General features: G+C 51.2%; 1 protein-coding gene across 4 annotated transcripts in view; it reads left to right on the top strand.

Moving 5' to 3' along the window:
• Positions 1–13,150, top strand: part of AP3D1 (adaptor related protein complex 3 subunit delta 1) — a 65,223-nt gene that overhangs the window by 35,830 nt on the left and 16,243 nt on the right. For 3 of the 4 annotated variants that reach the window (XM_054587074.1, XM_054587095.1, XM_054587064.1), the window contains exons 2-11: positions 750–845; positions 1,668–1,748; positions 3,221–3,301; positions 5,554–5,661; positions 7,438–7,567; positions 8,548–8,687; positions 8,863–8,936; positions 10,591–10,640; positions 12,228–12,277; positions 13,038–13,086. In XM_054587074.1, the coding sequence (XP_054443049.1) occupies positions 1,674–1,748; positions 3,221–3,301; positions 5,554–5,661; positions 7,438–7,567; positions 8,548–8,687; positions 8,863–8,936; positions 10,591–10,640; positions 12,228–12,277; positions 13,038–13,086 (757 nt within the window). In that variant the 5' untranslated portion in view covers positions 750–845; positions 1,668–1,673. The remainder of the gene's footprint in view (positions 1–749; positions 846–1,667; positions 1,749–3,220; positions 3,302–5,553; positions 5,662–7,437; positions 7,568–8,547; positions 8,688–8,862; positions 8,937–10,590; positions 10,641–12,227; positions 12,278–13,037; positions 13,087–13,150) is intronic. The other variant, XM_054587084.1, reaches the window with a different exon arrangement.

A 13,150-nucleotide genomic window follows, 5' to 3' on the forward strand; every position in this document is an offset into this window, starting at 1 on the left:
CAATCTTCTCCTAGCCCTCACCCAGCCTGGCTCCTTCTGTGTACCCTCACAGGCAGGCGATCCCATTGCCAACCCACTCTGGCCTGGTTGTGCTTTGTACACCTTGACACTTCTGGGAAGCCACGGGGCCTGGCCCTTCCTTCCCCTCACCAACCACTCTTGTTCCAGCCTCACTCTTGTTCCTGCCCTCAGGAGGAAGATGGTGAAGCCAGTTCTGTCAACAGAGTTTATTCTATATACAAACACAATTTTGTACATTGCAATGAAATAGAATGGAATGAGCACTCTGCAGTCCTCACCAAGTGACTTGGTTGGGCTGCTGGCCCTCTTCCGTAGGAGCAAGGCTGGACCCTGGCGCTTGGTTGCTGTCTTTAACCATTGGTGCCCCCATACCATGTCCCTTACATCACATTGAAATGGCTTTTTAAATCACAGCTTTCTTAGATGTGGAATTCAGTGGCTTTTAGTATGTTTACAGCTGTGTGACTAGCACACAATTAGTTTTAGAATATTCACCCCAGAAAGCAACCACTCCCCATCAGTGGTCACCCTCATCCTACTCCCCAGCCCCTGATAACCCCAAATCCACTTCCTGTCTCTGGATTTTATCGTTCTGGACTTTTCACATAAATGGAATCAAATAATACTGTGTGACTTTTTGTTTTGGGTCTGGCTTCTTTCTGAAATAATTACTCATAACTGTTTTAGTCAGGCACTCCTAATTTCCCTCTCTCTTTTTTCCCTTATAGGCAAAGTATATCTCTCAGTGCATTGATGAAATCAAGCAGGAACTGAAGCAGGACAACATCGCAGTCAAAGCAAATGCCGTCTGCAAGCTGACGTATGTGAGTGCTCAGGCGGCGCTTCCATGCATTGCCCTTCTCCTGCACCCCTGGTGCTGTCAGGCTGGTTATCAACTCCAGCATCAATCCAACCTCCACCTGCCTACCATCCATTTGACTATCTGTCCATCCATCTCTCCATCCATTGGTCTCCCATTTGTCCGCCTGCCAAATACTAATTGATTCCGTCAGCTCAAGGCGCTGGCCTTGGGCACACAGGGCAAATTCTTAACAGTTGAGGGAGAGGTGAGCAACTATTATCAGATGGCACAGGGCATGGTGGAGACCCTGACCCAGCTGACCCAGAGTCCAGTGCAGCCCTTGCCCTCAGTTCCCCTTTGGGCTGTGCTGAGGAGCCTGGTGGGCGAGCTCTGAACCACCCTGAGCACTTTTCTCTGCAGTGTTCCGTTTGCAGCCCCTGGTTGGTGTTGGGGCCTGAGCCAGGCACCCCTCTCCTGGCCTCTTTCTTAGTCAGAGAAGGAAGACTTGGGGTTTGCCAGGGTGGGGATCCCATCACATTGTAGGTTTCATGAATATTGTTACAGAGAATTTTAACCAGTACACAGGATGCTAGGATTTCAGGTGCAGACATTTATCCTTCCTGTTACTGACCTTATAACAAATTAGGTAACTTTGTTGCTGTCCTTGTAGTCCTCATCACAAAGACTAACTGGTCAAAGGAAATGAAATGTCCAGGGTTGTGTGTTGGGTGAAGCCTGTGTGTTGAGAGTGCGAGTGGCATGTGTCCTTCCTTCTGGGAGCTGGGATGCTGAATGTTAGGGCTTAGGCTTTGGCTTGTGAGTCACTGTTTCTCCCTCCCAACAGTTGCAAATGTTGGGATACGACATCAGCTGGGCTGCTTTCAACATAATAGAAGTGATGAGTGCCTCCAAGTTTACGTTTAAGGTGAGTTTGCTTTAGGGCCTAAACCCTGTGGTGATGGGGACTGGGGGCAGGGCGAGTCCCTGGTGGAGGAGGGAGCCCCCTCGGCATCCTTGCAGTTCATCCTATGGCCAGAGGCCACACTGGGAAAAAACAGTAACAAGAAACTAGTGACATTCAGTGACTGAGCCTAATAGGCAGCAGGCAGGCAGAGAGGCCTTAGGACTTGCTGACCTGCCTCCAAACCCAGTGCTGGTAAAAGCCATCTTTGGCCTGCAGTTTGGTCCTTTGCACACACCCTGGCCCAGCAGAAGCAGCCAGAAATGGTGGATTGCTTTGTAGCTCCAAGTAGTTTGCCCCGGGTCAGTCATAGGCAGCGTCAGACATTGGTCTGCACCAGAGAGTCCCTAGGCCCAGAACCAACACGCCCAGTGGCCAGCTTCAGATAATATCAGAGCAGGATCCAATTAGCTTCACAAGCAGCATATCTGCAGGGACATCTCCAGGCACCAGAACCTGCTGAGGCAAATTCATGTGGTGAAACTAGCCACTCGAACATTGCACCTCCATTTTTTGTCAAATTATTTATTACCACTACTTATGTATTTTTCTTTCAATTTTAAGTATTATCCAAAATTATGGGTTTATAGGATTGGTTATATATTTTTAAACTCAAAATGAATTTGTAACTCCTCAAAATAAAAAACCAGACACTGATTATCTCACCCAGAAGCCACCACTTGGCACATTGTCCTGTGGCCACTTGGTCATGTTCTGAGGGATCCTACTTGTGAGCAATTTGGGACACTCTTTCTCATTTCATATTATAAGTATGTCTCCTGTTTTAGTACATATTCTCAAAAACTGGTTTGTACTCCCTCATCCATTTGTGGGTGTTCTGGAATTCTCCTGGGTTAGTTTGGTTTTCAATGAGACTATACACCAGCCAGGCTGTTGAGACTGTTCAAGCCCTGAGGGCCTTGAGCACCTACCTATGGGTCTCTGCTGTGGTCAAGCCCAGGCTCCCTCTAAAGGACACGGTCGTCCTTCCTGCTGATTACTCTTCTAGAAATGAAATGCCACACTTGCCAAAATTGGGACAGTGCTCCGCATGTGTATTAAAGCATCGTACACCTGTGTGAGTGTGACTAGATAGCCGTGTCAGCCTGGCGGAGAGCTTAGAGTCCTAAAAAACAAACAGTACTCAGCATGACGTACTGCATTAGATCATAAATGCAGTCCCTGGTTGACAAGTGAAAAGACAACATTGGTAACAGGACCCCATGGTTTGGCAGACCTTAAAGGAACATCTTATTTCAAAGATCATACACTTCTGGAGTTTTAAAGACCCTCAGCTTGGATTCTGAATGACATCCCCATTCCGACCCAAGGGCTGGGGCTGCTTGGTGCCAAGCTCAGGAGAAAGGCTGGGTATGTCCACGAATACTGCGTGATCTCCTTGTCTTACCTTGGACAACTTTGTTTCAACTTGACAGCGCATTGGCTACCTCGCTGCTTCCCAGTGCTTTCATGAAGGGACTGATGTCATCATGCTGACAACAAACCAGATTCGCAAGGTAAGCTACGTTTCCCATAGGCCCTGCAGTCTCCTAGGCCCCCATGTGAATATCTGTTCTTCCCACTGGCTTTTCTGTTGCTCGTGTATGAATAGAAAGCACTAAGGCCAACAAGATCTTACTATCACAATTCTCTTACTGAGCAGTCTTCTGCTCTTGGTCACGTCATTCCCAAGACACACCCTCATGTGGAAAGCAGGTCTCCCTTTTGCCTGGGTAGGTGGGAGAAGTGGAGGCTCACTGAACCTGCCCTCTTCTCCTTTTCATTTCTTGGCATTGGAGAGCTGCCTGCATGGGTCCTCTCTAGTCCTGCCCCTCTTAAAGGAGTGCCTGTTGACGTTACATACCCTTCCCAGTGTGCCGGTTTTTTGCCCACTGGGTCTTCCATCATACCACATGTATATTTCAGTTATGTGTAAGTTTATGTTTTAAAGTGGGCTTTGAAGACTGCTGAGTAATAAATTTCTTTCTTGGCCCCAGTACTCTGAGCATCTTTTTGTTTCCTGTGGTCGGAGAGGGTGTCAGCGAGAATCAGAGACCCACCCTTTCCTGACCCCATACCACATGTTGGAGGCAGTAGCCCCAGGTTCTCAGTGGATGGGTGCCAGGGCCAGATCTCAATGAGCTCTGGTCACCCCATATAGTGATCTGGGAATGAGCTCTTGGGTGGACACTGTGGTCAGGCAGGCTGACTGTGCTGGCGTTGGCCAGGTACTGTTGCTGGCATGGGGCAAGATGTGGGTCTGCGAACTTAACTCTGCCATGTTCACAGTTTGGGTTGGGGGTAGGAGGCCAGGTTGCGCAGTATTGCAGGGTGTTATAGATGCCATGGGGCCGCAGGGGGAGAGCTTGACCAACAGTGGCCTTGGAGAGGAGGAGGGGGAGGACTGGGCAAGCACTGTAGGGTGAGCAGTAAATGGGAGGGGACGGGTGGAGGGGCTCTGGCCACCTTGGTACCCAGACTCCAGCCTGCCTGCTGAAGCCCAGCTTTGCTTTTCCTGCTGGCTATCTCTGCACAGCATTATCCCCTTGGTTTAGACAGAGATTTGTCACCGGTTTAGATTGAGATGTGTTAGAGTCGGGTCACTTAGATCTGTTCTGCTGGGGAGATGACCCAAACCTGAGAATGTCCTCATAATAAGCCAACAATACACCCTATTATAGGAAGATCTAGGCAGGGGACTTGGACCTCTGTTGCTGCCTCACCTGTGTCCATCTCAGCCTCACTCACGGCCACGGCCCTGTGTGCCTCTGCCATTCCTTTCCATTCACATCCCCAGTGTTGGCAGTCCCTGTGTGTGCCATTTTAAATGAACCTGAGACTAAAGGAACACAGCTGCCACAGACATCCCCACCAGGGCTGGGGCTCTCCCTCTTGATGATGACTGAGCGTCCTCTCCACGCACCACCATTTCTGAGAAGCCCCCATTGCAGCTCCCCGTGATGGTCATGTTTTGCTCAGGCCTTTACGAATCACTTGGAGGTGGAAAGTTTGCCGGTCAGGGACCGAGTTCTATGCTGTGGGTTCTGATGTGTTTTTGTCTTCTCAGCCTTGGCTGGAGTGGATTTTAAAAGCCAACATTTTCAATATTACTAGCATAATCTAGAAGCTTAACTGTTACTATACATCAGGGTTTTTAGGGGTTTTTTTGTTTTGTTTTTGTTTTTACCATACACTCACATATAAAAAGTTTTAGGAGGTTCCTCAGAAAATGTCTCCATAAAAACAAGTTTGTGATATAAAACAAATACTTTCTTAGTTTTAAGATGAGGTGCTCCTGTGGTTGGTGTTAGAACTAGACATTGAGGGCTGCAGGTGAGTGACTTTGATGGGGGGCATGCAGAGGCAGGCGTGTGCCCCTCCTCATAGCTGGTTTTCCTGTTCACCTGGAGGATAAGGCGTAGGTCTGTCTTTTTGCTTTGAGGAGGGGCCCAGAGGAGTGGTCCCTGGCTCTTGTAAGGGAGACATCCCAATAGAGTTAGAGGTGTCAGGTCTCCCGCTTTGCGGTGGGGCTCCCTGGCCACACTGTCTCCTCAGCCCTGGGTTTACAGGCATAGAGGTCAGCCGCAGTCACATGCCTGGGACATGGGCTCTGCTGGGACTGAGGTGCAGCCCTCCTCTTATACCCACCCTGGCTCTTCTCTCGGTGACAGTGAGGAACTGGCTGCCCTCAGGCCAGCAGGGGCACATCAGGGACCTGGGCAATGCACGGTTGCCGCCTGCCCCCTAACCCTTCTCCCTCTTTTTCCAGGACCTGAGCAGCCCCAGCCAGTACGACACTGGTGTTGCACTGACTGGACTGTCCTGTTTTGTTACCCCAGATCTTGCCAGAGACTTGGCCAATGATATCATGACACTGGTGAGTTTGTGAGCGTGCTGCCACCACTGGGCCTTTGCTCTATGAGTGATTTGGAATGCATGGGTGCCCGGGAAACCGAGGCTAAAACTTCACGCCAAGAACACTCAGGCATTCAGAAATGGGCCGTGATCCCTGGGATTGGAGGCAGGGGGGACTGTTTTCCTCTCCATCACCTGTAGGACCTGACCTCAGGCCATTGTCATTCTCCAATTCTTCACCTCCTTTGAAATAGTCCCGCTTGGGGAAGGGGCGTGTTTCCCTGGCAGATACGGTCTGGCTGAGGGCAATCACCCTTGAGGTTAGGCATGTGACCTGTCATCAGTTACTCTCTTACTGAGGTTTAGGTGACAGTTTCAGTTGTCTCAACAGGCAGTGTCATTAGGGTGATCTTTTGTCTTCTGCATTCCTGATGCCATTTATTTATGTCTGGTCACAATTTGACTTCTCACAATCCAGTTGATGTGAAAGGCATAACCCCAGCCAGTTCTGGAATGTCATTCTAAATACAGACATCCTTCTAGAAATCATGGCTATTGAAGATGATGACCGTGTGCCAGGTCTTCAGCCTTTTTACAGTGGGATGAAGGAGGTGCTGCTTTCCTGGTTGGTCATATTGAAGTCATGTGGAGGGTGCTCCTGTCCTTACCAGTCAGCCCATGGCCTTAAGGACTGTCAGTGCAATCAGCTTCTAGGTCAAGGGCCAGCACACCACAGCCATCTGTTGTAAATCCATTTGTTCACTTGATGTCTCTGGTGGCTTCAGAGCTCAAAGGCAGTGCCAGGTATTTGGACAGAGACCTTATGGCCCATCAGGCCAAAAATATTGACCATCAGGTGCTTTCAGAAAGTGTGCTGAGGCCCTGGCCAGATAGCTCAGGTGGTTAGAGCTCGTCCTATTACACCAAGGTCTCTGGTCAAGGCACATACAAGAAGCAACCAGTGAATGCATAAGTAAGTGGAACAACAAATCAATGTTTTTTTTCTCTCTCTCAAATCAATTTTAAAAGAGAGTGTGCAGACACGGACTAGTTGACAGCAGTATGAGTCCACAGCGGGGCATGAGAGACTTGCTCACCGTGTGTGTTGGTGCCAGGTCACAGGGGTCTGGGACAGCTTTCTTAGGGGGCAGCTCCCTGGGCCTCTGACAGGTAAAGAGTGTGCCCAATCTGGGGGTGAGAAGCCTTCAGCAATGGAGCACAGTCCCAGGAGGACAGCTCTGGAGCTGTGCAGTGTGGAGGTGCAGAGCAGACCGAGGCCCAGGTGAGGGGAGTCTGGGATACCCTTCAGCATACTGGGTTAGGTACAGGCCTTGGCAGCCTGGACAACCTGCAGCTAACGTTGATAGGCAGAGGTTCTCTTTCTATTGTGAACTTCTTTTCACCATCCCTCGCCGCCCCTTGGTGCACCCTAGTGAGCCCAGGAGGAGGGTCTTGGCCTCTGGAGGACAAGCCTAGTGTCCTGGGCACAGGGAGGCAGGTGTCGACCCTGCCCAAGACACTGTTGTATGATAACCTGGGCTTGGTGGGGCTGCACAGCAGATATGCATGTGGGACTGAAAGCTGGAAAGAGGGTTTTTCTCTGGGAAATGATGGTGAGACACGGGCAGGTGTAGGAGTTGAGGAGGGCAGTGTAGGAGGGTGAGGATGAAGGTATGCACAGCAGGTGGGCAGCGCAGGTCAGACATGGAGGTGGTGTGGAAGGTGAGCATGCAGGCGCGTAAGGTAGGTGCATGGAGTGCAGTGCTGAAGGAAGCCTGATGGTCTTCTCTTCCCATAGATGTCACACACGAAACCGTACATCCGGAAGAAGGCCGTGCTGATCATGTACAAGGTGTTCCTGAAGTACCCCGAGTCGCTTCGTCCCGCCTTTCCCCGCCTGAAAGAGAAGCTGGAGGACCCTGACCCCGGTTTGTTAATTTGAGTTAAGATGGGGATCATGCTGGGCTGCAGGGCTCCACCAGCATCTAGAACGTGGTAGAGGGTGTTGTGAGGAAGGCGTTGAGGGCACTACGCCCAGGACCCCTACCTTCTTTGGGTACAGACTGCTCCCTTCTTTGCACCTCTTTACTTCCTTGCACCACAGGAAGCAGGTTCAGCCCTGGGACCTGCCATTTCTCTAAGCAGTGCTGGTCTCCTATATTGATGCGGGATTTAGAAACCGACACTGGGGCACTGGGTGTGCTCATGCTGCTGCAGTGGTGATCTTCTAGGCCCTCAGCACATGCCCATACCCTGGGGAGGGCGGTGTCTGCCTGCCTGCAACTTAGCAGTCACGAGTTTCTTCTGATGCTTCAACTGCCATCCCACACCACAGGGCTCATTCCAGCCCTCCATTTGCCCGTCATTTTCTGTCACTCCTTTCTCCTCTGTGGAAACCTGGGCTGAGCAGGTGTACACTAGCTTCTCTAAATCTACTGCAAGTTTCGATGTGTCTCAGGAACTCTGCTATGGGTCACAGAGAAGTACAGGGTGCACATAGTCCTGGCTGGAAAAGTAACAGCCGAGGCAGCAGATGTGGTGAGCTAGGGGTGGGAGTGGTTGCCATCCTGGGTGGAGAGGGGTGCAGTCACTTCATGTGGGGGGCATCATGCTTCTGGGGTTACTTTGATCCTTCAGGGACCTGCCTCATAGCCTTGGGTCCTCTTCTGTGGTGAGGTGGATGTGGACAGTGGGAGGAGCCGGAATCATGAAGCCATCTTCTCTGGAGAGTGATTGGGGTCAGGACCCCAAAGGGTTGAGGGTTTGAGCTGTGCCTAAAGGTAATGGGTATAGTGCTAGGCACAAGCAGGGTCCCTGCACACAGAATAGGCAGCCTACTGAGGGACCCCCTTCTTACTGATCAGGATGCCACCCTTGCTTATTGATAAGGACCTCTCCGATTTCACAGGTGTACAGTCGGCGGCAGTCAATGTCATCTGTGAGCTGGCCAGGCGCAACCCCAAAAACTACCTGTCTCTGGCCCCACTGTTCTTCAAGCTGATGACCTCCTCAACCAACAACTGGGTCCTCATTAAAATCATCAAATTGGCGAGTGTCCCCAACCTTCCTTCTCCTTTTCATGTGTGGAAAGGCCATGGGGGCATCCTGGGAACTCTCAGTGCTAGGAGGGAGTGGGGATTGGAGTTGGTCGGCGTGGTCATGAGGAACTCCAGATGTGCTGTCCTGCTCCTGCTGGCTGTGACCCGGGCTTCTTGTCCCCTAGTTTGGTGCTCTGACCCCCCTGGAGCCAAGGTTGGGCAAGAAGCTGATTGAGCCTCTCACCAACCTGATTCACAGGTGAGTCTCAGGGCCCTCTCTGTCTCCAGTGCCATACACACAAGTGCACATGCATGCGCATGTGCCACACAACAGCAGTCCTTGGCATGCCCGCCGTGGACAGGCCTGTGCTTCCTGGGAGGCTGCTTGTGTATGGGAGGGGTGAGCCCAAGGAAAGTCTCTTGGGATAGAGAAGCAAACACACGCTTTTTTACTTTGCTGCAGATGAGAAGCTGTGCCTTGGCACCTGCTGGCCCTCCTGGGACATGGGCTGGGCTGGCTTTTCTTCATTCAGTTTTTGAAACACCACAAACAAAAGAAAGAAAGGCACCCAGCAGACTTCAGTTGTCCCAGTGAAGACCTTAGATGAATGTGTTGTTAGTTCTGGGAGGCTCTAAGAGCTGACATGCCATTTAAGATGCCTACAGTTGACTCATGGAGGCTGAGTGGCAGGTGGTTTAGTAGATCTACTCCCAGAGTCCCCTCGTGGTGCAGACACAGACAACAGGAGGGACTGAAGCCATGAGGCCATCTTTAGGGAGCAGTAGTGGTCAGGGCCCCAAGCAGTTGGGGGTTTGAGCTGTGCCCACAGGTGATGGACACAGTGGCAGGCACAAGCAGGGGTGCTGCACATGGAATAGCCAGCATGATGAGGACCCCTTTTATTGCTTGTTATAATCCCCCACCCCTTATTGATGAGTACCCCTGATCTCACCGGGGTCCAGTTGGTAGCTGTCAGGGTCCCCGTGCTCATCAGAGCCACGTACTCCTCCACGTGAAATCCATGCCTTAGACAGGTTTCCACTGTCTCCTGAGCTTCAAGCTCCTGGCTCATAAACCAGTTAGATGTTACAGGGTTATTAGGTACAACAGGTGTCTGAGCATGGGACATTTTAGGTTTTATATAAGTAGCAGGTCACAGAGTTTACATTGTAGTTACGGTTTTCAGAGAAGATTAACAAGAGGCTGTCGGTTGTGTGGCCAGGGACATGGACTGGCTCTGACTGCCCCTGCTTTCTGGAACATACAGCCTCCACACTCCGGGGTTCGGGTGATTGGGCTCAAGAGCATTCCCACCTTGGTTGTCAGCCTGGGCTGTGCTCCCCATGACCCCTAGATGCCCTGCGAGGGTATTAGGGCCACAGACTTCTGTGATCTGCCTGCCTGTATGTGGCCATGTCTGGCTTCCCCAGTGGAATAGAATCTGGCAGTGGTGTTTGGGGCTGGTAAAATCGTCTTAATGCTGCCAAAGTAAGTGGAGAATTTGGCTTTTCCTCATGAGTGTCACACAATTAAAAGGTTAAGGGAATAGGCTTCTAAGGAAGGGAGTGTTTCAGGTTGCATGTGGTGAGTAGATGGGCTGCTCTTGCCCTTCAGAGCATTCTGAAGACTCAGGTGAGACAGCAGCCTCTGGGCCTCACTGACCAAGCAGAAATACTGGATGCCTGGAGCACGAGCAGGAGCCAGGATGCCAACCCTTGTCCCACGTTAGATCGGGGTAGTAGAGGGGCCAGGTCAATGGGTGAGAACATCCCCAAGGTGGCTTTGCAGATGTTAAATGTCATAGACCAATTACTGACACGAACATGTTTTTTCAGACACAGTGCACTTGGGTCTTTTTGTGTCTCTCAGAGCAGCACATCGCAGTCCTCACATCTCTGTTTTCCTTTTCTAGCACGTCTGCCATGTCCCTTCTCTACGAATGTGTGAACACTGTCATCGCAGGTGAGAACCAGTTACCTCGTTCTGAAACAGGTGGCTGTCAGTGGGAGGCCCTCCCCTGCTCCCACCTTGGCGGAGGATCTCAGGTGGGAACAAGAGGGTGCTTGTCCTGGTGGCAGGGCCTGCGACAGGTTGTCCCTGATGGCTATTCCTAGGCCCTGCCAGTGTGGTGCAAGGTCACCTGGAATCAGGTTCCCAGCCTTCTCCACCAAATTCCCACCTGCCTTCAGTGCTGGATGTTTATTTCTGTCTCTGAGCATTTCCATCTCTCAGCCACTCCCAGCCTTGTGGGAGCTATCACAGCCAGAGACCACTGGCCTCCAGTGTCAAATTCCATTGTCCCATCCATCATGCCTGTCAACAGACCCTTGTTTTCCCTGAGTATGTTAAAGCAAACCATTTCCCTTGTAGGCACTTAGGTGTAGGAATCCACAACACAGTCTTAGGAGATGAAATCATAGGTGCTCCTCAATAGCTCTTCTGACAGGCCTTTCTTGCGGTCAGGATTTGGCCCAGGCCCACATAGAATGCTGATAATGCATGTCCACACCATTGAGGAATTGTAGTCTCTCCCCACTGTGTCTGATGGAATTCAAGTTGTTGCTTCTGGGCCTGACTGGCTGGCTGTCTCCTGGTTTGCTGTCTGGGCCATGTGTCCCTACAGCTGGGTGTCTTACTAGCAGTGAGAACTGGAGGCTCAAGGGGCTCAACTACTAGCTGTCTGCCTGTCCCTGCTTGTCCCTTCGCCCATCCCTTGCCAAAGCTGTTGGGAAGCAGTTTCATGGACCCATAGGAGGCCTTAAATTCAGTGACCCACAGGAAACTGGCCTAAGGTCTGTGCTCCATGCCTGTAGTTGAATGGCCTGGGCCATGAGTGTCTCTGAGGATTGATGAATGACAGTAAAGAAGAAAGGGTGGGCATTTGGGACAGGCCACTGCCTGGAGGTAGTGGCCGCAGATCCCAGAGAATAGGCTTCTACATTTGAAAAGTTGATGGGGAGGACTGGGGCATGGCAGGATCAGAGATTGCCTTCGAGATGGGTAGAACAGTTGGGGATGCAGCAGAGGGCAGTGAGCCTGGGTGAGGCTGTCCAGGGGGTGGCATACTGCAGGGGCAGCAGGTCTCCTGCTGGGCAGGACAGTGTGGCCTGCACTCTTTGGAATTGCCCTGGACAGAGACACCTGGTATTCTTGGGCATTTGATTTGCTCTTTTGACATGGGAACCCAGCATCCAGAGTTCTGACTGGGGGCCGGTCATGCAGGTGCCTCTGCCCAGCATGTGCAAGATTCCAGACTCCGCAAGAAGAGTAGGTCTGCGTACATTACATGTTTGTACAGTTTAGGGACAGGGAGCCCCCGCCACCAGTTCAGCTCCTGGACTCTTTTTCTGAGGGCCAGCCTTCATAGCCTTGCAAGTCTGCCTTCCCAGGAAGAGTGGTCAGGCTGCTATGTTAAACCTTTCCTGCACAAATGTCAGTTTGGCCAGGCAGTTCCCAATGTGGTACAATTTCAATCTTGGGTCCCTCCCACCGGGCACACACTGGACATGTTGAGTGGACATCTGTCTAACGCAAGGTTGTCTGTTTCAGTTCTCATCTCGCTGTCCTCGGGCATGCCTAACCACAGTGCCAGCATCCAGGTATGTCCTGGGCCAGACATGGCACAGGGTCCAGAGGCTCTGCCAACAGGCTGGGCCTCTTCTCCTGTCAGTGTCCCCGACCTGTAAGCCTTTTGCCCTTGTAATGTTAGAGATACTGGCCCACTCCTCATAGGCCCCCATCATTCATGTCCTGTGCCCTGTGCCCTGCACTATGCCTGGGAGGGAGCAAACCAGTGGCTCTACCGCATCTCTTAGACTGCCATGGTACAGCTCTGAGTTCTCCAGCAGCTCCTGTCTTCCCCTGCAGCTTGAGTCTGTGTCTGTGTCTTATTCCCTCTGTCAGGGTCCCCCACCATCTTGGATCTTTAGCCTCTTTGTCTGTGATCTCTGTAAATGCTGTGTCCATCCTGAAGCCCTATGGGTTCCCTAAGTGGCCTGGGAATCATTGGAATTGTCACTATTATTCTGGGGGTTTGCGTTTATTTTTATTACATAAGTAACATAAAAGTAAGTCCTCAGATCTCAGTCTCTCCCGAGAAGATGCTACCATGCTGTCTTGTGTTCTCACACATGTGGGCACCCATGAAAAGCTCCAGGTTGTCACGTGAATGTTCCTGTGGGTGCTTCTCATGCATCTGTGGCAGGTGTTTGTCCTCAGTGGCACTTAAAGACAGCCCTCCTGAGCATTGAGTGTTCCACAGCATGGAAGCCCTGGTGACACAGGTTCGCCCCGTTCGTGAGAAGGTCACTGCATTCACCATTGCTTTAAGAGATGTAACCAATGTCATCTTGTTTGCAGCTCTGTGTTCAGAAGTTAAGAATATTAATAGAAGACTCCGACCAAAACTGTAAGTCACTCCCCTCCGTAGAGCTGTGCACATGTTCCTACTGAGATGCATAGGACTTTCTTGT

Source organism: Pteronotus mesoamericanus, unplaced genomic scaffold, assembly GCF_021234165.1.
Source record: "Pteronotus mesoamericanus isolate MK-2021 breed Mesoamerican mustached bat unplaced genomic scaffold, CSHL_Meso_final contig_1210, whole genome shotgun sequence".
Lineage (NCBI taxonomy): Eukaryota > Metazoa > Chordata > Mammalia > Chiroptera > Mormoopidae > Pteronotus > Pteronotus mesoamericanus.